Source organism: Acomys minous (genome assembly GCF_964271855.1).
Source record: "Acomys minous genome assembly, chromosome: 17".
Lineage (NCBI taxonomy): Eukaryota > Metazoa > Chordata > Mammalia > Rodentia > Muridae > Acomys > Acomys minous.
This window is the reverse complement of record NC_140500.1, coordinates 71,012,172-71,039,222: the sequence shown is the minus strand read 5'-3', so window position 1 is coordinate 71,039,222 and position 27,051 is coordinate 71,012,172. Positions and strand designations below refer to the sequence as shown.

At 52.2% G+C, this 27,051-nt stretch overlaps 1 protein-coding gene across 1 annotated transcript; it reads right to left on the bottom strand.

Annotated features, from left to right (window-relative positions):
* Nucleotides 1-5,376: 5,376 nt before the first annotated feature.
* Nucleotides 5,377-14,529, bottom strand: SH2D6 (SH2 domain containing 6). Its single transcript, XM_084766894.1, has 17 exons — nt 14,344-14,529; nt 14,065-14,090; nt 13,632-13,666; nt 13,199-13,269; nt 12,980-13,109; nt 12,263-12,384; nt 11,284-11,347; nt 10,837-10,859; nt 10,391-10,451; nt 10,001-10,079; nt 9,452-9,482; nt 9,299-9,323; nt 8,517-8,642; nt 7,957-8,015; nt 7,613-7,696; nt 7,300-7,458; nt 5,377-5,783 (listed from the first exon to the last, which is right to left on the bottom strand). The coding sequence occupies exons 1-17, from the start codon at nt 14,359-14,361 to the stop codon at nt 5,667-5,669; spliced, it is 1,230 nt and encodes a 409-aa protein (XP_084623020.1). The 5' UTR covers nt 14,362-14,529; the 3' UTR covers nt 5,377-5,666.
* Between the last annotated feature and the right edge of the window lie 12,522 nt (nt 14,530-27,051).

Genomic DNA, 27,051 nt, shown 5'->3' with positions numbered 1-27,051 from the left:
CCCTATCTCCCCACTTCCCCACCCCCATCTCCCCCCCCCCCCCCCCCCCCGCGCACACACACACACACATTACACCCAAAACACCCTACGTAGCAGAGGGTACCATTGCACTAACTTCGGACCGTCCTGCCTCCACTGTGTAGAGTGCTGGGATCAGAGGCATATATGTCTTTTCAGTGTAATACCATACAATTGCAACATCTAATAGCAAATAGCCAGTCGTGCTTTCTTTAGATGCCCTTTCAGTGAAGCCTCCAGCTCACCGAGCCCACGAAGGGAGGGAGAGGTTGGCACAGGCTGTATTCTCCAGAACAGGGCATTCACACTCAACTACCCACAGGTCTGGACAGCCAGAGACGCTGGGACAGGTCAAGCAAGTGGGTGTAAGGCTAGCAGAGGAGATCAGAAATGTGTTTGTGTGTGTGTGTTTACGTGTGTGCGCATGAATGCGTGTACTCAGAGACTATGTCATCCATCCATTTGCATGTGGAGGCCAGAGGACAATGTTGAGTGTCTTTATCAGCTGCCCCCCCACCCTCCCCACCCCCGCCATATTGTTTAACAGGCTCTCTCATTGTGCCTGGAGCTGTGTATTTTGCCTGGCTCTGTCTCTACCTCTCTAACACTGGGATCGCCGATGCACACAGATACCGCATCCAGCTTTTATGTGGGTGCCGGGAATCTGAACTGAGGTCCTAAGTTTCCACAGCAGACACTGTGCAGACTGAGCCATCCCCCAATCTCACATACCCGGCCTTACAGTGGACAAAGAGATTATGGCCAACGTTAGCAGCAGGAGACCTCACCTGGGGAGGGAAGGTGATGGTGTGTGTGTGTGTGTGTGTGTGTGTGTGTGTGTGTGTGTGTGTGTGCAAGCACATGGGTGTGTGGGTACATATAGGGGCGTGAGTGCAGCAGAGCCTCTAAAAGCACTGATGGTCACCACCAGGCTTGGCCTACTCACAGCTGTGACTATTCCTAGGTACCAGTCACTTGGCTGGCTGCATGTGTCAGCCTATGTTAGTTGTATTTGAATACACAGCATTCCTCCTTCTCACAGAACCCTAAGCTGAGCTCTAGAGTCACAGCCATGTGTCACTCCACACAGCTTCACTGACTCTGCTTTCCAAATGAGGAAGGGCACCGCTCAGTGGTACAGGGCTTAACGAAACATGCGCCAGGCCCTGGGTTGGCTTCTCATCGCTGCACTGCAAATAAACAAACAAAACCCAACATAATCCAGACTTCAGTCTGTAATCTCAACTGCTCGGGAGGCCGGAGAATGACAATTTCAAGCCTCGCTTGAGCAATGCGACAAGAAGTCATCTCAGCAGCAACAACTCTCAGTGTTAGAAAGCCTGCCTCGAATGTGCAAGTGCCTGGGTTTGACCCCTAGAACACGCAAAGAGGGAGGGGAGGCAGGGGGTGACTGAGGCTAGGGGTGCAGAGAAGGTGAATGGCTCAGCCAGGGCCAAATTTGGATTCTTCGGCACGTTTCGAGTCAGGCTGCACCTGCACAGTGAGCCCACTGCAAGCCTGGGATGGTTGCACTTAGCTCGCACGGGGAGCCCAGCAGGTGTGGTCAGGCCTGGGCTGTAGCTTTCACATCCTTTCCAATTGCACACTTCCTGGGCTTCCGTTTCCTTTCAGGTCCTTCATGACAGACGCACTGGTATGTGTCACGCACAGCATTCCTGAAGGTCTCGATCTCTCTGTTGCTGAGCCTGCCTGGAATTTTGTCGTCTGGCCTGTTCACTGCAGGAAGTGGGGCTGAGTGCTTGGCAGGGCTGTGCAGTGCGAAGTCAGGGTACCACCTCACTAGAATTAGAAAAAACGCCTGCGTCCTCCAACTGTCTGGGCATCCATGCTGGCTCACTGACTGCTGCCCTAGGAAGCTAGAGGAATGCTCTCCTGCCCTACCCCTACTCATACCCTCAGTGCTCATACTCCTTAAAGGCCTCCCCGGTTCTGCCTAACCTGTCCCTGCTGTCTTTCACCCTTTCACACTTAGACAAAAGGCCTGGAAAAAAATGATGGCTACCAGCATCCATAGCTGTAAACACTTCCGTCACTCAAAAGCAATCGACTATGGCTAGTGATGTTAGCTCAGTTGGCAGAGTGCTTGCCTAACGTTTATGAACCCCTGGGTACAGTCCCCAGTGTGGCCTATGTCTGTCACCTCGGAATTCAACAGGTGGAGTCAGAAGAATCAGGGGTTCAAGGTCATCCTTGGGTGCACAGCAAGTTTGATGTTAACCTGGGCAACATGAAACCCTGTCTCAAACCAAACCCCAAAATCTAATATAACTGTATGCTTTTGTTTTTTTGTTTATTTTACTTTATTTTATTTTATTTTTTGGTTTTTTTTTTTTCGAGACAGGATCTCTCTGTGCAGCCTTGGCTGTCCTGGACTCACTTTGTAGACCAGGCTGGCCTCGAACTCACAGCGATATACCTACCTCTACCTCCCAAGTGCTGGGATTAAAGGTGTGCGCCACCACTGCCAGGCTAAAAAAAAATGTTTTTATTAGTCAATCTTGGCTTTGGCTTTCAGGTTAAAAGAAGACCACATTGTCAGCTTAGAGGAACTTGGATAGATTTAGTGAATGATTTTTTTTCCACAAACACGTCACCAACTGTACTCAGAGCCTGACTACCTGATATCGGCTGGGATGGCAGGTTGGTCCAGGGGGAAAGAGCATCTGTTAAGTAGCAGGGGCCAAGGCTAGCAGGAGAGAAAGGAGCTAGGGAAGGCCTGTGTGTTCCACAGTCGTCAGGACTAATAGGAAAGTGACAGCCTGCATCACCTCAAAGGCCTGCTGTACCGAGGACTATGCTGCTCTGCCATCTGGGGCTCTAACTATGTGCTGCCTGGACTGTTTTCCCCATTCTTGCAGGAACAATGAATGGGAGACGTGTGCGTGTTATAGGGGCAAAATTAATGCCATATCCTATATGTCATTCATATTCTGCAATTAATGATGATCTGTATGAAAACTTATCCTATAGGTGCCCTTCTTCCTGCGTTCTGGGAATGACACCTGCCAATACTCTCCAGAAACTGCTCCAGAACAATTAGATACAATTAACCCCAATGAGCCTCTGAGATAAAACAACTTCCTTGGAGATTCAGCCTGCCTGAAGGTCGACATTCCTGAGACTCCCTCACAACTTTCCCTGGAGATCTGGCCTCCACCCAACCTGCCTAAAGGATGACATTCCTGAGACTCACGACCCCCCCTTTATGGTTTTGTCCTTACTTCCCTGTGACCCCCTCCCCCCAACCCTAATTACAGTTTTTCCTTATAAACCCATTGCCCTTGAAGCTCTGGTATCACTCTATCTGAAGCTCTGAGTGCGTAATACAGGACCCTGTGTTTGTTACATTGGTATCGAGTCCTGGTGGTCTTTTTTGGGGGTCTCACGGTCTGGGTAATCTCGGCATAACAGGGTGTGTGTGTGTGTGTGTGTGTGTGTGTGTGTGTGTGTGTGTGTGTGTGTGTCGGGAGTTGTTTTGAGACAGTTTCACTGTGTAGTTCTGACTGGACTAGAACTCACTATATAATACACGGTAGCCAAGAACTATCAATTCTCCTGCTTCAGCCTCTTTGAGGGCTGGGATGGGGGGCACATCACCATACTCAGCTGAACCCCCTCCCCAAAGAGTACCCCTGAGGCCAATAACACGAGCGCTTTTAGCTCTGTCCTCCCAGTTTACCGATTGGGGTGGTTTGGAACTCCGCGAAAGGGCTAAAAAGGCTTTTGAGTCCTGGAAGTCTGGGCCTCCCCCAAAAGGGTGAAAGTGCAAAGCACAGAAGAGCACCCCTAAGTCTACCCACAAAGTGCTAATGTCCCACACCCCCAAGAAGTCGCTAGGTGCCTGGAGAAGTGGCAGGAGGGAGAGGCCTCGAAGAAGTGGCCTGGGCTAAGAGGAAGAAATGCTGGGCTGACAGGACCGGCAGGCAGCAGAGAATCCCTAGCCTCCCAGCTGCACAGTCAGCTGAAAGCCCCAGATGCTGGTGGGAGGCCCCCCTCCCCTCTCCAGCAGCACTCGGGCAGGTGCGTCCTTGACCTGGCTCCTGGCTTGAATCTGCTTCCCTGCTGGGACTTTGTCGGCAGCAGTTGATTGACCCGAATTCTAAGCTAGTTTGGGGAGAAGGGAGCCAGAGTGGCGCCCACAAGGCACGTCTTACGCGGAAGGCTCTCACTTAAGCCTCCTAACCGGAGGTTGGTGATTGTGCTGGGACAATTATCTTCCCATCTATTACAGCTCAGGGAGGGTAATCTGCCAGAGGGCTGATGACGAACGAAGGCGACCGGGAACGCTCCCGCAGCCCACGCGGACCGCCCGCCTCCCCACCCCCGCCCCGCCCGCCTCGCATTTGCAGATCTCCAGGCCTTGGCTTCCACCTGGACATCCCAAGAGCCTCCCTGTTCCTCCAGACCCCAGGTTACCCGAGAAGCTGGCCAGAGGCATTGGGGTGCAGCGTGCAACAGTAGGAGCCGTGCCTTCCGTGCCAGCCCCCGCGCCAGGCAGCCCCTGAGCTGCCCTTTGTTTCCCTCCTCTGGAGACTTCTGCGGAGTCATGGTCACGTGGTGCTTCCGGTACGGGGTGTTCCAGGCTCCCCGCCAGGGCCTGGAGACGACCCCCCAGTCCTCCACCCCTCTCCACCCCACCCCCACCCCCACCCCCGCGCTCTGGGCAAGCCTTTGGGTTGCTGGCTGTCAGCCCAACCCGGAGCCCCTTATCCCTGACGGTCCCAAGTCCTGCCAAGCAGCTTAGCTCCTTAGCTCCAGGTCCCAGAGCCTCTAGCGTGCGCCGCCTGCCCCCAGGCTCCCAGCGCCTCTGTTCAGCCTTTTCTAACTTTTCACGCGGAACTGTCTCCTAGGGTCCTCCGAGTCCTATATTCTAGACATCAAATGCTCGCTGTCAGCCTTCTCCAGAAACCCAGTAGAGTAACTGGGTACCAGACACACCCTCAGTTTCCACTCCATCACCTAACTGGGTAATAGAGGGGGGCCTTGGCCAAGGCCCATAAGCATAAACAAACGTCAGTTTACCTCCTACTCCTTCCAGCCTAGCCAGTCACTCCATTCCTCTTAGGAACTGTGAAGGCGTCGGGGAAAGGCCTCTGATTCTCAGCACATTCCAAAATTCATCCCTGGGGATGGAGGGATTGTTCAGCTACTAACCGCTCTTTCCTTTTCTCTTCCCAGCACCTATATCTGGTGGCTTATACCTCTGACCCCCCAAACTCTGGCTCTATAGATACCTCTATAGAACCTGGAACTCACATGCAAAGTATTTACACACAGGCGTGTCTACTGTGATACTCATTATTTGGGGGGGGGGTTATTAAAAAAGAAATCGGTCAGTAAATGTTTATTGGAAGTATACTGTCTGCTGGGAAATTGGTCCCTCCCAGATGGTGCTAACCCCCCAAGAGAAGTCAGGGCCCCGATTCCATTGTTGGGCAGTGACTCTGAGGAAGCCATCGTCCCCAGGCCAACTCAACGCCTCTCATTTTGAACCTGCAGGGACTTTAGGGTAGAAGGGTGGCAGGAAAAAAAAAATAATAATAAAGCCGCCTAAAGTGGGAGGGGAAACTGAAGGGGCACACCATTTGCCGAAGGTGGATTTGTGTGCGGCCCGCGCCGCCGGTTCTTCAGGGCTTGGTGGGGAAGAGCAGGCAGGTGGATCCCCGGCTGCCGCTGTGTCTGTCCACAAGCGGCAGTGGGTGCTTCATGTAGTGCTGGACCATGGCGGCCACGGAAGGGAAGAGCTGGCGGAGGAGGCGGGGCATAGTGTGGGTCCCTTGACCTCTATCCTGCCAACAACTTTCTAAGGCAGCTGTGCCGCCTGGCAGGGGAGCTGGCTGGCATTTTTCTAGATGCTTCTCTTCCCAATGTGCCATGAAAACTGCAATGTCGTGTTGCAGTCTGTTCAGGCCTGCAACTGTTGACCAGCCTCAGGCTTTCCAGAGCTTGGGGAAAGCTGCTTTAGGTGTAGGCCTCTGCTGTGGTCTGTCTGTCTGTTGGTCGGTCTGTCTGTCTGTCTCTCGGGCTCGCACTCGCTCCCACTCGCCCGCCTGCCTAACCAACCTCCCAACCAACCTCCCTCTCTCCCTCCTTCTTTCCCTCTCTCCCTCTCTTTCTGTCTCTCTCAGCTAAGTTGTGGGTAACTGTCTGTGATCCGAGTCCTACCGGCTGCTGTGGGAAATCTCCTTGGAGATTTCTGTCCTCCTTCCAGATGGTCTCATGGCCCTCACCTTGACCCTATGAACACTGAACCAAGGCACGAGGGGACACTTCCCTCGTGTGTGTGTGTGTGTGTGTGTGTGTGTGTGTGTGTGTGTGTGTGTGTGAATGCAGGTGCATTTGTGTAGGTGGGCCTGGGCTCCCAAATCTACCTGTCTACCTTGGTTTTTTTGCTTTGTTTTATTGTTACTTTTTTGTTTTTTTTTTTTGAGTCAGGGTTTCTCATTATAGCCTTGGCTGTTCTGGAATTTGCTCTATAAACCAGGCTGGGTTCAAAACTCTCAGAGATCTTCCTGTCTCTGCCTCCCGAGTGCTCGAATTAAAAGTGTGTGTCCACCACGCCCGGGCTTTGTTTTTAAACAGGGTCTCACTGCATAGTTGGAGCCAACCCAGAACTAAAGAGATTTTTTTTTGCTTCTGCATCCCAAGTGCTAGGATTACAGACGTGCGCCACCATGCCCAGCTACCTTGTTTTGTTAAGGTTTTTGCTGTTGTTGTTGTTGTTGGGTTTTTTTTGTTTTGTTTTTTTAATGGATATGAGTGTTTTACCTACCTGGATATATGTGCATCTCATGCATGCAGTGCCTGAAGAGGCCAGCAGAGGGCAATGGATCCCTCAGAACTGGGGTTATAGATAACTGCCCTGTGTGTACTGGGAGAGCAACTCCCTGTCCAAACCAGGAAGTGCATTTGATGGCTGAGCCATCTCGCCAACCTTTTTTTTTTTTTTGAGAGACAAGGCCTCTTACTGGCTCAGAGCTCACCATGGAGGCTGAATAGCCAATGAGCCCAAGGTCTGGGACATCCCTTTCTCTACCACTCTGACTTATTTTCCATGGGCTCTGGGGTTACACCTTGGATCCTCATATTGCAAAGCAAGCACTTGTAGACAAAACCATCTCAGAGGCTCTTCCCTCTGTTGTTTCTACTCAACCCAGGGTGGGGGCAGGAAGCACACTGTGTTTTCCTGGGGCACTTCCTGCTCTTGGTCAGGCTCAGGGTGCTGCATTGTGGCCCACCCCGGGCTCCTCCCTCACCCACCTCCTCATGACTCCTGCCCTCCCGGCCCAGGGCATAGTGGTGCCCGCCGTCCAGTTGCCGGATGGGGATGTTGAAGACGCGGCCTCGGAGGAGCACTGCCAGGGTGAAGGGCTGGGAACTGTGAGGCCCAGAGCTGAGGCGCACAGTGTAGGCTCCGTCCTGTGGAGGAGACCCCAGCCGTGAACTCCATCCTCTAACTGCCTAAGGCGAGCCAGCTAACCATGGCGAGTGTCTCCCTGGCCCTCCTGCTCCTGCTGGCTCTGTCGGCCACAGGCAAAGAATAGAAGGACTTTCAGAGATGACAAATGCCCACCTTTTGGAAGTGAAGCAGGCCCCTCTCAACAGATTGACGGTCACAGTTCCCTGAGTACCAAGGCTGACCCAGCAGACTGCCATCCTAGACAATACACAGAGCCACTTGGTTTTCAGGCACTGAGCTGGCCATGGACAGCAGGGAACCCTGGGGTACAATTATTTATGTGTTTACATCTGCCAGCCCCAGACTGAGCCTTACAGGCCGAACCAAGCAGAGCCTATTCGTGGAGTGCATGCAGGGACTGTTTATACTGTGTTTAGTGCTTGCATGTTCCTTGTGGTGGGGCAGGGCTCCTGGGCAAGGACTCTGCTCCTCACAGTCTGCCCCCAGCTTCTGCTCACCTCGGCAGCAGAGGTGCTCAGGGCAGGGATTACTGAGGGAACAGACAGCTTCCTTCCTGCTGAAAAAAGCAGCAGAGAGAGCTGGAGCCAGGGAGGGGCTGGGTAAGAGCTTCACAGGAGGCCATCAGTGTTCCTCTGTTCCCAAGGCCCAGCACCCTGGGAGGCCCAGCACCCTGGGAGGCCCAGCACCCTGGGAAGATCAGCATCCTGGGAAGACCAGCACCCTGGGAGGACCAGCACCCTGGGAGGACCAGCACCCTGGGAAGATCAGCATCCTGGGAAGATCAGCACCCTTGGAGGCCCAGCACCCTGGGAGGACCAGCACCCTGGGAGGAACAGCACCCTGGGAAGATCAGCATCCTGGGAAGACCAGCACCCTGGGAGGCCCAGCACCCTGGGAGGATCAGCACCCTGGGAGGACCAGCACCCTGGGAGGACCAGCACCCTGGGAGGACCAGCACCCTGGGAGGACCAGCACCCTAGGAGGACCAGCACCCTGGGAGGAACAGCACACAAGCCTTGCGTGATTTCCAAGTGAGAACTGATCTTGGGACACATACTAGTGGCTTCGCGATTTAATGCGGACCCTGGGAAACGCCCAAGAGGGTTGGTCTTCTCAGGCCTGATCTCAGCAGAAGTCAGAGCTGCAACATCCCTCTTGATGATGTGAAGTCGGCCCTGAGGATCTGGGAGGGGTGTCGGGGGTGGGGTGGGGTGGGGGTGGGATAGGGTAGGGTGGGGTAGGGAGGGGGTGGGATAGGGTGGGGCGAGGCGGGGCGGGGCGGGGCGGGGGTGGGGTAGGGTGGGGGCGGGGTGGAGTAGGGTGGGGTGAGGGTGGGGTAGGGTGGGGGCGGGGTGGGGGTGGGGTAGGGTGGAGTGGGGGTGGAGTAGGGTGGGGTGGGGGTGGGGTAGGGTGGGGGCGGGGTGGGGGTGGGGTAGGGTGGAGTGGGGGTGGGGTAGGGTGGGGGCGGGGTGGAGTAGGGTGGGGTGAGGGTGGGGTAGGGTGGGGGCGGGGTGGGGGTGGGGTAGGGTGGAGTGGGGGTGGAGTAGGGTGGGGTGGGGTGGGGTAGGGTGGGGTGGGGGTGGGGTGGGGTAGAGTGGGGGTGGGATAGGGTAGGGTGGGGTAGGGTGGGGGTGGGGTAGGGTGGGGTGTGGGTGGGGTAGGGTGGGGTGTGGGTGGGGGAGGGTGGGGTGGGGTGGGGTAGGGTTGGGTAGGGGTGGGGTAGGGTGGGGTGGGGTGGGGGGTGGGGTAGGATAGGGTAGGGTGGGGTGGGGTGTCGGTTGCCGGACAGAGTGAGGTCCTAGCAGAGCAGTTCCATTCTGGCGGAAGGTACTCACTCACCTTTCAGCACGGCGTCCACCGCTCCCTGGAACACAGGATGTCTGGTCAGATGAGAGCTGGCCTTCCAGGCTGCTGCCCAAAGCCTAAAGTCCTACCCCGGGCGTCCCTCCCACCCCTCTGGGAGCACTTCCTCCTTGACCACCAGCCTCTTACATTCCGAGCCTCCTGGTGACCAGCCATGGATCTGCAAGGGAAAAATTAGGAAGCAGAACTCAAAGGATTTTAATCTTTCTTTCTTTCTTTTTTTTTTTTTTTTGGTTTTTTTTGGTTTTTTTGTTTGTTTGGTGTTTTTGTTTGTTTATTTGTTTGTTTTTGAGACAGGGTTTCTCTGTGTAACAGCTCTGGCTGTCCTGGACTCACTCACTCTGTAGACCAGGCTGGCCTGGGACTCACAGCGATCCGCCTGCCTCTGCCTCCCGAGTGCTGGGATTAAAGGTGTGCGCCACCATGCCCGGCCAATTTTCTTTTTTTTAAACTTATGTTTCTCTTCTCTTGGAGTCAGGGTCTCAACTATGCAGCCTTAGATGACCCAGAACTCTCTATGTGAAGCCGACTGGTCTTGAACTCACAGAGACCTACCTGCCTCTGCTGTCCAAGTGCTGGGATCAAAGAAAGGCATTTGCTACCATGTCTGGCCTCAGGGGTTTCCTTTATCAGTGAGCCCAGTGTCCCATGTTTCTCCCTCCCATGGCTGCCACTTACTTGGACAGTCCAGATGTTCTTGGCAGAGGAGCTGGGGGCATCAGGGCTTTGGAGCTCAGAGTCCTACTCAAGGCTGGCACTAGAACAGAGAGGGCAGGCAGGGAAGTCCAGGCTGAACAGGAAGTGGCTGAGAACAGGAGTCTCTTACTGTTGCCTGTGGCCTGGGCTCTCCTGAAGCCCTTCCAACCAGAGGGAGATAGCAGCTTGGTGGCCTGGCTGCGGCAGCTCAGAATCGCCACCCACCCCTTGCTCTAAGGGTCAGTGTGGGACCAAAGGTAGAAATGAAGACACCCAGGTGGGGTCTGGAGGGGAGTGTTTTGAGGGACAGAACCAGAGCCGGGAGAGAGCGTGTTCACGGGTGGTGCAGGGCTTCAGGGGTTGGATGCTCACGTGGCTCCGGCTCACACTCCAGGTAGATGTCTTCACCAGGTTTCTCTGCATGGCCTGTTACCTAAGGTGTGGAACCGTGGGCGTGACTAGACCTGTGGTCCCTCTTAGTTGAGGAAGGAGGACAAGGAAGAAGCCACTGACTGAGAGGGAGGTGGCTGTAGGCACCGCACTTTATCCACACAGGGGAGACATGTCCTGACTGACTTCTGTAGGGATGCTCACTTTATCCACACAGGGGAGACATGTCCTGACTGACTTCTGTAGGGATGCTCACAGAGAGTGGAGAGGCTCTGGGTGGCGCCCTCAGGACCAGCGGCTTATACTTGTAGCAGAGAGGAGGACTCTGCGCCAGACCTTTCCCTCAGACTACCTAGGTGCTCACTCCACTCTCATCGGTTTTTCTACAGAAATCAGTAGACTATAAGATAGAGAAGGAAGCAGCTCACCACTCTCGCAGGTGCACCTCGCCCTGGAAGGAAAATGGAGAACCAGTATTCATGAGCACCGGTGAGGAAGAGTCTGGGCCCCCTTCGTCACAGTGCTACGCTAACCTTCCTGCAACCTGTTTTAGACAGAAAAGTGGCCCATCCCCCATCGCAACATCCTTAGGTCCTGGGGTCTTAGGCCTCAAGGCACTAACCATAGGGAAAAGCCTCTGGAGAGCAGAGGCGCTCAGAGTGGTGGCCCTTACCCGGCCCAAGAGTCACTCCAGGTAAAGACGGGGCCTGGAGGTGAGGGTCTCTGCTTTTACACTGTTAGGGCATGGCGGTTCATGTTTCTGGGCCTGTCTCCTCGCTGGGTTTGGTGGTAATGATACTTGTATTGACTGCCTTGGGGGACTGGCAAGCCAAAAAGAGGAGTGCCTAGGAGCTGTGCAGCAAACTCCAATTTACCTCGCCTTCCAAAACCAGGTCCCTGCTTTGGGGTTGCAGCTTGCAGGTTCACTGCTGTCTTCAGCTGTGGGCATGATGGGGTTAGTGAGGGAGGAGGGAAATGCAGGCGCTTGGAAAGCAAGAGTGTTGGGGTGTGAGGGGCACAGCCATATGCTGCTTTCAAGACTAACACCGACTGCTGGTGTGTCCGTGCCTGAAGCAGAGGCGGGAAGGCCAGGACGAGGAGTTTAAGGCCAGCCTGGGCCCCACAAGACCCTCTCTAAACTGCCTCTTCCCCCCAGAAAACCTAATTAGAACAAGCAAAACAGATCCACCTGCCTCTGCCTCTGCCTCCTAAGTGCTGGGACTAAAGGCAAGCACACCACACCCGGCCGGAGGGCAACACTTCTCTCAGCCTCTAGTTAGGGGCCTTTCTTTATTGTGAAATTTTGTTTATTTATTTTTATTCTGTAAAATACAAACGCAAAATGGTAGGGTTTTTTTCTTGCTTTTCTTTTTCTTTCTTTCTTTCTTTTTTATTTTATTTTATTTTTTTGAGACAGGGTTTCCTTGTGTGGCCTTGGCTGTCCTGGACTCACTTTGTAGACCAGGCTGGCCTTAAACTCACATCCCCCCTGCCCACGCAAAGTGGCAGCTTTCAAAGTGGATAACCAGCTCACAGTGGGAAAGGGGGTTGGGTTGGGAGTAATGATGGCTGACTCCTCTGGCCAGAGAGGGGTCCTGTGGCCCAGAGCCCAGGTGAGGCCCGCTGAGCCTAGCCCCAACCCCAGCCGGGACGAAGAGAGGAGGGAAGGCCCTGTCTGCAGAAGGTGGGAGTGGGAGGGGCGAGTGGGAGGGGCGAGTGGGAGGAGCTGCCGTTGGTTATCCGGCTCTGGTTTCTAATGCACCCAGCAATAGAGGTTTCAGGACTTCTAGAATATAGATATGTGTTGGGGTTGGAGAGGGGGCTGCGGATGAGATGCTTGCAAGATTTACTTACTGGGAAATGGTAGCCAGAGGTAGGGCGGGGAGGGAAGGAAGGATTTATGGGGAGTCCTCTGGCCATGGTAGGCTGAGGCAGGGGTGGTGATGGCTTGGATGCGTCCAGGGGCCCAGAACGATCTGAAAGAGACCCCATGCTCTGTAAACTGGGGAGAGGGAGGAGGTTCCTCCCTGGTGTGCTCCTGTTTCCCACCTGCTCCCCATCTCTCCCTCCCTCCTCCCTGTCCCCTCTACTTATTGGCTTCTTGACAGCCCTGTCTCCATGGCAACTGAAGGCTGTCAGCTTCCCTGCCACCACCTGGCTGAGCCCAGGGGGTGAGATGCCAGTGGTAGTGGCCTCTCAGGGTATCCCCACCCTGGCTGGGAGGATGTGCAGATTTCAGAGGGGGGTGAGGGGGGTGGACCGAAAGGCCTAGGGACTGGGTCGAGCTTCCTGCTTTGTCTGTGTTGCCTTAGTTACCTCGCCCCTCCCTCCTGTCTCCTCCTTTGGGGGGGGAGGGGGGAGGGGGGATGGGGGGGTGGAGTTCTTCCTTTCCTTCATCCCTCTGGCCTTTTCTGCCCAGCTAAGAGGCCTCGGTGGCAGCCCACTGAGGCCACGCCCCTGCCCCAGCTCAGACAGAGGGAGGAAAAGCAGAGCCTGGACACTCTCTTTGATGGGCCCTCTTGCCCTGACCCAAGCCCGCCGCCCCCATCCTCTTCCCTCTTCAGCCCTCACCCAGATACAAGGAGGCCTCCTTAGAGCCCAGGGCCTGTGCAGGAGCGAGACTGAGGGGCAGAAGCTCACAGGGGGGCAGCTCATATTTATCCTCCTCTTCTACCTCCTCCTGGGCCGTCAAGAAGGGATGCTGGCAGCACAGGGAAGATGCAGGATGGTGCGTGCGATACCTCCCTCTCTCCACCCCGCCCCTCATCCTCAGCAACTGGGCTTACTTACCCTGTGCCTCCATGTCTCTGGGCCAGGCAGGAAAGAGGGGCTGGCTGCATTCTCTCTCCAGCCTGGGGTATCTGGATAGACAGACTGGCTTTGCTTCATCCCAGCCCACTTACTCCTAGCACAAGGCTTTGCTCCCTCTCTGGTAAATAATCAATCATCTGTCCTGAACTACGGGCTTCAACCGCACAGCTAAAGGAATCCATAAAAAAGGATATTTCTAGCAGCACAGTGATGAGACAGGTGTGTTGAAACATGGAGGGGGCGGGGCTCTGCAGGTGCCTTTCCCACCCAGATTCTGACAGTAAGAGACTCAGGCTTGAGTGCCAAGCCTTGCTGGACAATTGGTGGGACAGGCCATCTAGAGTCACTCAGGAAGATCCAACTGTGGACGCCCCTGATCAGCTGGGCCCCTACGACCCACTGTGTCACTTACCTACACATCTGCCAGGTGGGAGTCGTGACCTCAACCTGTAAGCACATTTGACTCAACTCTGCCCAAGGGGACCCTGAGTTGTGTGTGTGTGTGTGGGGGGGGGTGACACTGCACTCCAGACTATTCACATGTGTAACTGTGAGTGCTCCCCCATGAAGCTGTGACAGTGACACGTGGGCCTGAGATCAACGGGAGCAGCGGGAAGAGAAGACTGGGGTGGGGGCAAAACCAGTGGCCTTTGGGGGCACAGCTGGATGGGTTGGTACCCCTGGGAAGCAGGGCACCGCATTGACAGAGAGTGGAGGCACACAGATGATGGTCAGTCACACAGGGTAGAAACAGATAGCCGCTTCAGTGACGGGGGTGGGGGGGTGGGGGGAGCAGGGGAGTGAAGGCAAGGTGGGTAGAGCCGGAGTATGAAGAGGGCACTCACCGGGCGTTGCTGCCACCGAACCTGTCCTAGAAAGAGGCAGGAGGGGGGTAGAGGAAGCAGTCAGCACACTGGGCCTCTCCCTGTCCAGAGTCCTGGATCTCCAAGAGTCTGAGCAGGCAGACATGCCCTGGAGCCAAGCCTCACCATGGCAAGGTGGAAGAGCGCGAGCCCCTTTGCTGCTCCAGAGCCCAGGAGCTGCCACAAATGCCATGGGGGGACAAGGGCCCCATTGTTCCTGTTATTTACATATTCAAGTGTTGGGAAGGTGCCCGCCTCTACCTGTGGTCTCCTACCCATAATGGACCTTATCCGGGACACTCCCAGGCCCCCCAGCTCTCCTTCAGCCAAACCAGAAGAAAGACCTCGGATGGACCAGGGTCGGCTTTCTGATCGGCATCACCTTTTCAGACATGTGCAGGTTACATCAATGGACAGATCCCTTCCTCACCTTTCCTGAAAAGCTACTCCTACTGTCACTTGCTGGTAGGCGGTGATCACCAATCAGAGAAGTTAAAGTTTGGGGGAAATTTCAGAGGCTTTCATATTTTATGTGAGCACTGTATTCTTTAATGGAGGTGTTTATGAAACATCTATTTCTTAAGCTGGACATGGTGGTGGCACACCTTTAATCCTGGCACTCTGGGAGGCAGAGGCTGGCGGATCGCTGTGAGTTCGAGGCCAGCCTGGTCTACAAAGCAAGTCCAGCACAGCCAAGGCTAACACAGAGAAACCCTGTCCTGAAAAATCAAAAAGAAAAAGAAAAAAAGAAAAAAGAAAAGAAAAGAAAGAAAGAAAGAAAAGACAAAAACAAAAGCATCACCACCGCCGCCGACAAAAATCTGTTTATCAAACCTCTGCTGCACCCGAGGCGCCCCTCCAGGTGGTGAAGATGGCACGGAAACTGGCCAAGCCCTACATGTGTCATTTCCTGAGTGGACTTTCAAATAGCTTCTGATGCAAGTGCCAGTTTTACAATCACTTTCCAATGAAGGCACCGGGTCTATTAGTCAGCTTGCACTACTGATGCAACAAGACCACATCACCGAGTGGCTTAAACAAAGCGATTTTATCTCCTCCAGGCTCAGGAGGATAGAGAGCCGAGATCAGAGCCATCTTCTGGTGCAGCCTCAGCTCCTGGCGTGGCTCCCAGCACCTCTCTCTGTGTCCTCAGGTGCCCTCCTGTCTGTGGGCACAGAGGGAGACCGAGCTGGATACTCCTCCGTCTTATAAAGACACAAGAGCAGAGGATCGGGGCCTTCATACTTATGACCCCATTTAATCTCAGCTGCTGCCCTAGGGGATCAATGCCCAGTTACAGCCGCTAGGTTCAACATGTGAGTTGTGGGAGGGCAAGCTCCATTCAGTCCATAATACTGAGGCTCTGAGAAACAGAAAATTCCCTGAGCTGAGGACCCAGCCCACTTGATAGAGCACTCACCTAGCACACACACAGAGCCCTGTGTTTGCTCCCTAGCACCACATAAAAAGTGGATGTAGCGGGATGTATAAATCCCAGTGGGAGAGTTCAAAGTCAGGGCCAGCCTCAGTTGCATGTCACATTCAAGGCCAGTTTGGGCTACGTATGTACATATGTATGTATGTAGGACCCTGTCTGGAAAACAAAAAAACAAAACAAAGCAAACCCCACCCACCCCCCAAAAAAGTTTTAAAAGCCATGAGAAGCTACCAGGGTAACTCAGCAGGGGGACAGGTAGCCCCGTGGGAAAGTGGAGGCAATGGAGAAGTGGTAGGATTAACCCCGCCTGAAAGTGGGTGCTGGGCCTGTTCCTTGCCCCTCCCTCCCTGCCTCGGTGTTCTTCCATAGCTGGACCAGAGTCAGGGGCAACTTCCCACCCCAGGGATGCTCTTGTTTATACAAGGGAAGAGCAAGATTTGGTATCACAAACCATGGGATCAAAGTCTACAGGTCAGACTGAGTGGAACATTCTAGATACCACCCCACCCTGCTGCACAGGGATAGGCCTTCCCAGTGGTGCCACTCTCCCACCCTCCTCAGCTACTCTTTCCTGCTCAAGCCTTTGCATAGGCAAATTGTGAAAGGCCGCAGGGAGGACAGAGCCTCAGGGCCGCTAGTGTCTCTGGGACAGCAGCTGCACAGAGGTGAAAGGAAGGGGAAAGCCAGAGGCCTGCTTCAGCGGCCTTGTCAGACAGGTAGCCTTGGAACAGCTCTTTTCTGTGACTGAGATCGCTTTGTGCATGCCATGACAGCCCCCCTGGATGAATCCCTAGGCGGGGGATTGCAAGGGCTCACGTTTTTTGAAGGTTGACTCCGTCACTGTCTGTCAGCACCTGAGTGTAGGCGCTATTTTAAAATCTATTTTAACTTAGGTTTCCCTACATCTCTTTCTCCCTCCTCTACCCCAATCCCTTCCAACACCCCAACACCAGGTAGGAGAGAAAGAAGGTGAGTGGGGAGAGGGGGTGTAGTTGTCCTTAGCTGCTTCCTGCTGTTTAGGGTCCTCGGGTTCCTTGGGGCGAGTCCAATCCTCACTTCAGGATCTCTCCAACTTCCACATTACCTGAATGGCCATTTTATGGTATTTTCAAAGCACAACGTGATTCCATGGATTTCTGAGAGCTCAGCTACCAATCCCCAGTGTGAACAGTCCATAATTTAGACCGGGGGCAGTCAGATGACCCTTAGGGTGTGCACAGTCCATAATTTAGGCAGGGGCAATCAGCTGACACAAAACCAGTTCCTCCACTTGCCCCACCACTAGAGAGCTGGCACACGCTAGCACTCAGGAGGCAGAGGCAGGTGGATCTCTAAGAGTTTGAGGCAAGCCTGGTCACCCAGGTGAGTTCTAAGACAGCTAGGACACAGAGAAACTCTGTCTCAAAAACAAACAAACACTTATGTCCCCAAATCCCCCAATACTACAAAAATTAGACACCCCCGACAAGATCTGGGAGTCTACACTATCTGTAATGGACCCATCTTACTGGCAGTTGGGCTTGAGGAGTGTTGCTCAGTACAAGATCTCAATGTGGCTTCTCAGATCATTCTGGAATCACCTAGAGCCCTTAGCTCACAGGCACAGGGCTCTCCTGCAGAGGCAGAATGACACAGACCCTGCCCCTGAGCTTGAGTGATGGAGACAGCAAAGCGATGGTCAGAGTCTCTAATTTTCTATCAACAGGGACGTCAACAGAACAATTCCCGAGGTGCAGGGTGGCTGAGGCAGGAGGATCAGGGAGAATTCCAGACTTGCCTGCTCTACATAGTGAGTTCGTGTCAGTGTGAGATTATATTTCAAAACAAACAACAAAACGCAAAAGACATTCGTGCCTGGCTGGGCTTTCTGAGGGTCCAACTAGCTACTTACATGTGTGTGTTAGCTCATCTGAACTCAGGACACCATAGTTGAAGTTGTACTTGCTTGAAAATGGAGGAGATGGCTAGTTGGAGCTGAGGTCCCTGTCCCTGGTGTTAGGAGAAGAAAGACATCATGTGGAAGGTCCGGGGTGGCTTCTGAGGACCTGACGGAAGACAGGAGAGCAGGCGGTGCACTCTCAGGGAGTGCAGTGTGTGGAACAAGAGCCTCTGGGATTTGGGTGTCTGGGCCCCTGGGAGACTGAAGGGAACGGAAGCTGTTCTTCTGGGCTATTGGGAGTGTCCTTTATTTTGGGGGAGTGGTAGCCACACTAATAATTTTTGCTTTTGCTCACAGAAGTCAGACACACCTCCCCAGCCTGCTGTGGGCCCTGCTGTGGACAGAGGTGGGCCCTGAGAGAAATGCCCTGGAGGCCGCGTGATACCCGACAGACTCCCCAGAGGCTGCTGAGGTGGAGAATGATGCACGGATGGCTGTCCCCAGTGTGCCTCTGCCAGGTCAGATTGGCTGAGACCTTTGGCATATTATTTCTGGAAGGTTCTCTCTTCTTCCTGGAGCTATAAAATACTTTCCCCTCCAGATTTATTGAACACAACAAGACGCTGAACACAGTGTCCTGGACCTGCTTCAAAACGCAAGACCGACATGAGCTACACTTGTCTCAAAAATAACAGAATAAGCCCAGCCAGTGCTAGTAATGCAACCTGTAATCCTAGAATTTGGGAAGAGGAATCAGGAGGATCAGGAATAAGGGTCATCCTTGGCTACTTAATGAGTTCAAGGCCAGCCTATGCTACATGGAACTTATCCCAAAACAGGGGTGTTGAGATGGTTAGTCAAATAAAGTCATTTTCTTTTTCTTTTTTTTTTTTTTAAATATTTTATTTAATTTTAATCTATGTGCATTAGTGTGAAACTGTCAGATCTTGGAGTTGCAGACAGTTGTGAGCTGCCATGTGAGTGCTGGGAATTGAACCCGGGTCTTTTGGAAGAGCAGGCAGAGCTCTTAACCACTGAGCCATCTCTCCACCCCCGATAAAGTCATTTTCAATAAACCTGTTCAATGTCCATACATAGGACACACATGATGAATGAAGGAAAGAAACAGCCAAATTATCCTCTGATCGCCATGTGTTCTCTCTCTCTCTCTCTCTCTCTCTCTCTCTCTCTCTCACACACACACACACACACACACACACACACACACACACACAGAGATAGATAGATGTGCTAAAATATTTAAAACAAATAATAACAGCAACAAAATAAGCTGACAAGATGGCCCAGTGGGTAGTTGCTTACTACCAAGGCTGAGGACCTGAGGTCACTCTCTAGAAGCCACAAAAGAAGCGGGAACCAATTTCTGAGGACTGTCCTCTGACCACCATACACACACCATGTGGCACATGCTCTCTCTCACACACACATAATTAATTAACTAATTAAAACTTTGAAGCAAAGCCAGGCTTGGTGGTGCACACCTTTAATCCTAGCACTTGGGAAGCAGAGGCAGGCAGATCTCTGTGAGCTCGAGGCCAGCCTGGTCTACAAAGTGAGCCCATGACAGCCAAGGCAACACTAAGAAACCCTGTCTTGAAAGAGTTTAAAAAAAAAAAAAAGTAAAGCAGAGGCTGAAGGAGCACTTGCTGCTTTTTCAGAGGATCCAGGTTTGGTTTCTAGCATTCACATGGTGGCTATCAACTGTCTGGGACTTAAGTTGAAGGGGATTTAGTAATCTCTTCTTGTTCTAAAGCAACCTAGCATGCACGCATGCATACACTCACACACAGACACACAGACACACACACAAATCTAAAATAATAAATTTTTTTTTTTAAAGTCAATCAAGCTGGGCATAGTGGCACACGCCTTTAATCTCAGCACTTGAGAGGCTAAGGCAGAGGCAGGCAGATCTCTGTGAGTTCCAGGCCAGCCTGATCTACATAATAAATTTCGGGAAAGCCAGGGCTACATAGTGAGACCTTGCTTCAAACAACAAGTCACTCAGTGAGTGTTCCTTCCAGGGAGTCCCTCCCACTGTTTTTTCTCACATTTTCTTAATAAAATTATGTTTGGTCTGCTTTTGTTGTTATTGTTTGTGGGGAGCCGGATGAGCCCGAGACTTTCTCAGAGGCCCTGATGAAAGGACAAAGGAAGCTTAAGTTCTGTGTCCTTTGCCAGGAGTGGACTTGGCAAGGCGGGTCCAGGGCTGGAGCCAGTGCCTCGAAAGAGTCGGGCTTTCAGCTCCTGAGGACCCAACTCTTCCCCTGGGCTGTGGTTCCCAGTCCTAGGCAGCTGTGCCTGTGGTACCCCGTGTTCTCTTTGCCAACACCATCTGACTTAGCTGTCCGATGATCTTAGCCCAGCCTCCCCCTGCAGATACTAATAAACATGTTTGGCATAAGTCACCGATTTATGCAAGACCTCCTGGCCCAGCTATTGCTTTCCTGTTCTTTATTTCTCCCTCCCAGTCCTCCAAGTACACACCTCAGGCCCCCTTACTCCTGCTGGTTCAGGTTGTTGTTATTTATGGTTTTTGAGACAGACTCTCAACTATGTAGACCTGGAACTCCCAATGTAGACCAGGCTGGTCTTGAACTCATGAGATCGGCCTGTCTCTGTCTCCAGAGTGTTAGGATTAAAGATGTGTGTTACTGCACCTTGACACTTTTTTTTCCAGTCAAAGTCAATCAGTGAAGCCAGGCATGATGGTGTAACCCCGGGAGTTGGTTAATGAAGGCAGGAGGTCCAAGACTACCCTCTGCTACAGAGCAAGTTCAAGGTCAGCGTGGGCTACACGAGACACTGCCTCAAAACAAAACAGAAGTCAAACAGTAAACACAAGAGGAGAAGATGAAGTGATGTGCATTTCCAACATAAAGAAACCAATGCTAAAAAAAAAAAGAAAAGAAAAGAAAAAGAAAAAGAAAAGAAAAGGAAAGAAAAGAAACCAATGCTCTCCAGGCTTTAATTCCAGCATTCAGGAGGCAGAGGCAGCTGGATCTCTGTGAGTTCGAGGCCAGCCTGGTCTACAAAATGAGTCCAGTACAGTCAGGTCTATCACACAGAGAAACCCTATCTTGAAAAACAAAACAAGCAAACAAAAAAGAAATCAATGCTCAAGCTGAGTGTGGTGGCACATGCCTGTAATGCCAGCACTTGGGAGGCAGAGGCAAGTGGATTGCTGTGAGTTCGAGGCCAGCCTGGTCTACGAAGCAAGTCTCCAGGACAGCCAACTCTACACAAAGAAACCCTGTCTCAAAAAACAAAAAACAAAAAGAAAGAAAGAAGAAGAAAAAGAAAAGAAACCAATACTCTAGGGAGAAACCAGGCCCTGGGAGAGGGGAGCCGGGCCTGAGGCCAGATTATGGGGTGAGGAGCCAGTACCAAAACAGGTGATCAAGTGAGAGTCTAAGTTGTTCCAGGTGGTGACATGGTGGCCCACTGAATTCTGTCTTCCACTGGGTTCACTGATGCCAGGGTCAGTCCCAGAGGGATGCAGTTTGCATCAAGGAGAGAGAGGGGCCAGCAAGCAGCAATGGGTCAAGAGGCTGGTTTAGCACTGGCCGAGAGAGGGCCCTTTCCCTCCCACACCTTTGTCCTCCCAGGCTGGTGACTCAGCTGGCTCTGTCTCTGATGATCAATGGACAAAGGGACAACTCCCTAGGGAGTCTGTGTTCCCTGCTCCTCCCTGGCACTGATCACTTATCACAGCAGCCTTAGTGGCTGGTGGCAAACCTTGACTCCACCTCCCCCGAAAGTGGACAGGAGGCTTAAGGTACGATGGAGTTTGTCTTCCAGTTTTTCCCCAGGGCACTTCCCTAGGTGTGGTTGGATTCTCCGACTGAGAGTAGTGGCTGGCTTCCTTGGGCCTCTGGATTAAAGCGCACAGGCTGGTACCACCCTGCTTGCCTCTGCCCTGCAGGGTGCTGCATCTGGGTCACTCGCCTGCCACACCCTGCCCTGTATGACCCTCAGCTCAGTGTAGACCTGGCCACTCCCAGCAGTGCCCTGACCAGCTCCACACAGCTCCTTTAATGGACACCACTTGGGTCTTAATGCCCTTCTGAGACCGGGGCCTGCCTACTCCTACATCCCTGGCCCCGGCCCTGTTTTCCTCCCTGGGCTTCTAGAGCGCCTTTGGAAATTCAAGTTGGAAGAGAATGAAAGCCTTGAAGACTACAACATAAAAACAAAGACCGTGTGTGTGTGTGTGTGTGTGTGTGTGTGTGTGTGTGTGTGTGTGTGTGTGTGTCCCCGCACATGTGGTTTTTTTTTTTTCCAAGACAGGGTTTCTCTGTGTAGTCTTGGCTGTCCTGGACTCGCTTTTTAGACCAGGCTGGCCTTGTAATCACAGCGATCCGCCTGCCTCTGCCTCCCAAGTGCTGGGATTAAAGGTGTGCACCATGCATATGTGTTTTTGACCGTGTGTGGTGCAGCATGGGTGCACATGCATGTTGAGACCTATGGTTTACATCAGGTGTCTTCCTCTGTTTGCTTTAAGTTTTAAAAAGACTTATTGGGGGCTGGAGAAATGGAGCAGCCTGGTCTACAAAGTGAGTCCAGGATAGCCAAGGCTGCACAGAGAAACCCTGTCTCAACCACCCCAAAAGACATATTTATATCTCTCTATATATAATAAATATACATACATATATGTATATATACATAAATATACTTGTGTCTATACATGAACATGTATGTAAACATGTCTTAGCTGCCTTTGGAGGTACCCTGAATAACCTGAAACTGGAGTTATGGGCAGTTGGGAGTCACCCAGGGTTGGTGTTGGAAACTGAACTCAGGTCCCCTGCAAGAGCAGCACAATCTAACTTAACTGCCAAACCACCTCTCCAGCTCCTTCATTGTTTCCTTGAGCCAGGGTCTCTCCCTGAACTTGGAGTTCACTGATACCAGCTAGACTAGGGAGCCATCTTGCTAAGTGATCCCTGAGAAAAGACATTCTTTGTTGTTGTTGTTGGGTTTTGCTTTTGTTTTGTTTTGTTTTGTTTTTTTGATACAGGGTTTCTCTGTGTAGCCCTGGCTGTCCTAGACTTGCTTTGTAGACCAGGCTGGCCTCAAACTCACAACGATCCGCCTGTCTCTGCCTCCTGAGTGCTGGGATTACAGGCCTGCACCACCACACCCATGAGAAAACATTCTTTTTTTTTTTTTAAGGATTTACTTATTTATTTTATTATGTATACAACATTCTGCCTGTAGGTCAGAAGAAGGCACCAGATCTCATTATAGATGGTCGTGAGCCACCTTGTGGTTGATGGGAATTGAACTCAGGACCTTTGGAAGAGCAGCCAGTGCTCTTAACCTCTGAGCCATCTCTCCAGCCCCCGAGAAAACATTCTTAAAGCATGAGGAAACACCAGAGGATGGAGATGCAGCTGAGACTGTGGAGGGCTTATCCACCATGCATGAAGCCCTGGTTTGATTCCCAGAATCATATAAAATTAAGCTATGAGTTCAAGATTATTCTTAGCTACATAATGAGTTTTAGGCCAGCCTGAGCTACATGAGACCCTGTCTCAAACAAAACAAACCCATGAGAAAATAGGGTGGGGTGTGGTAGTAATCAACTGTAATTGACACTTGGCAAGTGGAGTCAGAAGGATCAGGAATTCCAAGCCAACCTGGGCTACATGGAAAATTGAAGGCAGTCAGGGCTGTATGAGAGTGTCTCAACTCTTTTTCCTAAAGGAGAAAAAAGGAAGAAGCCTACTGTATACATACATCACACTTTAAAAAATGTTGGTGGGGCCTGGGGAGATGGCTCAGAGGTTAAGAGTCTGACTGCTCTTCCAAAGGTCATGAGTTCAATTCCCAGCAACCACATGTTGGCTCACAACCATCTATAACGAGATTTGCATACATAATAAATAAATAAATCACAAATAGCCGGGCGTAGTGGCGCATGCCTTTAATCCCAGCACTCAGGAGGCAGAGGCAGGTGGATCGTTGTGAGTTCGAGGCCAGCCTGGTCTACAAAGCGAGCCTAGGACAGCCAAGGCTACACAGAGAAACCCTGTCTCTAAAAAACAAAAACAAAAACAAAAAAACAAAACAAAGTCTTGGGCCAATGAGAGAAGATGCTTGATGCTGAGCATGTGGTGGCTTGAGAGAGAACTGACCTCATCACGTTCATTGTCTTCTGACCTCCGTATGCACGCTGTGACACACATACAGTCACACACACGTGTCATGTACAAACATCTACAATAAGCATATTGTTTGCTTATTTGTCTTGTTTTTCAAGACAGAGTTTCCCTGTGTATCCCTGGCTGTCCTCTGTAAACCAACCAGGCTGGCCACAAACTCACAGAGATCTTCCGGTCTCTGCTTCTGTCTCCCAAGTGCTAGGCTTAAAGGAGTGAGCCACCACTGACAGCTTAATAAATATGTTTTTAATCTTTTTTTTAAAAGGCCCTACCTCTTTTCAAATGAATGACCCTCCCCGCTGCCCGGCCCTCCCTGCTTCACTTAAGCTCTTTTCTGGGGCTACTGTGTGTGTGTGATTGTGTGTGTGTGTGTGTGTGTGTGTGTGTGTGTGTGTGTGTAAGACAAAGTTTCATGTAGCCCAGGCTGGCCTCAGTCTTTCAATCCTCTTGCCTTTACCTCCCCAGTGCTGGGACTTCTGTGTGTGTGGCACTGCACTCTGCTGCTGCACAACTCCTGAGTTGTCTCCTAGCTTGATCCATTGGCCCAGATTCTGGCCAGCCAGGAAGTGGCCTGGTACTCAGGAAGTCTGGGGGTGGTGGAGCTAAGTCACCTTAGCTGGGGCCCACTGGCCTTTCTTCTGCTGGAACACTCTGTCTCGCTGTCTTCTCTTCCTGCAGGCCACGGCTTAGAAAGAACTTTGTTAGCAACTGCCAACCCCTACGCGCATGGCTTCCATGGTTATTAAGCTCACAGGCTTGCTTTGTTTTGTTTGTTTGTTTGTTTGTTTTTTGAGACAGGGTTTCTCTGTGTAGCCTTGAGTGCCCTGGACTCACTTTGTGACCAGGCTGGCCTCGAACTCACAGCGATCCACCTGCCTCTGCCTCCCGAGTGCTGGGATTAAAGGCGTGCATCACCACCGCCCGGTTTAGCTCACAGGCTCGTCCCAGAGACTGTACCGCCTCCAGGGCTGTAAGCTCTATAACTGGCAGCCCCGGTTTCTGTAGGGTTCACAGGCAAACCCCTAGCACCTGCCTCACAGCCTGGCACAGGGCGGGCAGCCTCCTGGCTGTCCTCATGTAGCTGCAGGGCTGCATAGCGAGGTCTTACGCACTCTGTGGAAAGCCCTCAGTTCTGCACGCCTGGGTCTCTCTGAAAGGCCCGTGTCTTGCTACTCGCCTACACAGCACCATCCCCTAAAGGGAAAGCACTGTGTCCTGCCTGCCGTTCTGTTCATCTGGGGACAACAGAGAACTGAAGACAGTAATTTTAACGACCAACCTCTCTCACTCTGCTGGGTCCTCTCCCCTGCCTATTTTCCAGAGGGGGCTTTTATTCTCCCCTGCCCCACTTTCCAGGCACTCCACAGCCCTCCCCTGCCACATGCTCCCATTGTCCCCCAGGTGGCTGCAGCTCAGAATCTTTCAGCCCAGCTCCTTGTCGCAGGCTCCTTGGTCCCTTGCTTCTAGGCCATACCATAGTGGGACAGAAATCCCCAACTCATACTGACCTTTCTTTCTTTCCCCTTAGGAGACCCCAGACAGGGAGGGTCAAGTATGCTTCTCCAAGCCACATCCTTCCTTCACAGGCATTGAGGGCCCTGAAATCACCCTGCCTACATTTTACCGAAGGAAAAGCTGAGACCAGAGAACACAGATGCTGGGCTTTAGGCCGAAGCCGGAGCCTCTATAGGCATCTGAGAGTCGTTCCACGGGAGAGAGCGCCTCCTAGTGGTGAGGAGAAGAATAACGACCCGTAGCTCAGAGAGTCTGACCGAGGAAGTAGGTCATCCAAACCTGTAGGCCTTAATTATCAAAACTGTAAACAGAGGAAAGTCCCTTACTGGGGAAATCTCACTCCTTGTCCTTAGTCATGCTCCCCGTAATGATTTAATAACACTGACCCGTGGTTTTAATCGGACCCCATAGATGGGATCTTCAGGATGAAAGCACAGTCGACTTTTGGCCCCTGGCAAAGCGCACACACTTAAGATTCAGGAATCAGGCGCTTAGCCCTACCAGAATCCAGAAGTTTGCATTCTAATAAGACTGTAGGGGGTGGGGGGGGGGCTAGTGGGGGGGGGAGCTAGTGGGGGGGGGAGAGAGGATGGTTTATTGGTTAGGAACGCTTGTTGCTTTTGCAGAGGACCCAAGTTCAATTCCAACATGGTGGTTGACAAGCATCTGTAACTCCACTTCTAGACCCAACGCCCTCCTCTGACTTCCCTGGGCACCAAGCACACAAATGGTGCACATAGTCATGCAAAGGAAACATTTATACTCATAAAATAAATAAATCATGAAGAAGAAGAAGAAGAAGAAGAAGAAGAGGAGGAGGAGGAGGAGGAGGAGGAGGAGGAAGAAGCAGCTGCAGCAGTGGTGGCACTCAGCAGGAGGATCTCCGTGAGTTCGAGTCGAGGCCAGCCTGGTCTACAGAGTGAGTCCCAGGACACCCAGGGCTACACAGAGAAACCTTGTAAAGGAAAAATAAATACATAAATAACTGGAAACAAAAAAGAGCTCCAGCCGTGCTTCCACAGAGCCCACAAGGCAGCGCGCCAGCCCAGAGCTGTCACTTCCGGGATCCCAGATCTGATCCTTGACCCTGAGATACAGCTCACAGAGCAAAGCCTTCTTGTATCAAACGATACATCTCTGCCTCCAAACCTGAAGAAAACATTTCTGTAGCCAGGCATGGTGGTGCACACCAGTGATCCTACACTTGGATTTTTTTTTTTTTTGAGATTATCACTTGTCGCTCCCAAGCCACAGTTGCAGCTCCTCCTATTACTTCTTTGTCACGTTGCTGCCCCCCCCCCCCTTGTGCTGTGTGTTGTCCCCAGCCCCACACCTCTGTGACTTCTCCCTCCTCCTCCTCCTTCCTGTAACAGGGTCGCTTAGCCCAAGGAGGCCTTGAATCCAAGTCGCCCTGCTTTGGCCTTCTGAGTTCTAAGATTGCAGCAATGTACCCCCACCCCGGCTCAGTGACAACATAATGAATTTGAGAGGCAGGTGGATCTCTGTGAGTTCGAGGCCAGCCTGGTCTACAAAGCGAGTCTAGGACAGCCAAGGCTACACAGAGAGACCCTGTCTCGAAAAACGAAAACCAAGCCAAACCAAACAAACAAAGGTGTGGTGGCGCACACCTTTAATCCCAGCACTTGGGAGGCAGAGGCAGGTGGATCTCCATGAGTTGGAGGCCAGCCTGGGCTACAGAGAGAGTTCCAGTACAGCCAGAGCTGTTACACAGAGAAGCCCTGTCTTGAAAAACAAAAACAAAACAAAACAAAACCCAAAACAAAACAAAAAAATGAATTTGTTCTTTTCTCATGAATTTATAATACAGAAAATGATGGATAATCAGCTATCCTAGTCAAACAGCAGATGCCTGGATTCCTTTTATTTTTGAACGAGGTTTCTTTCATGTTAGGTTGGCCTCAAACTCACTACGTTATCAGAGGCGA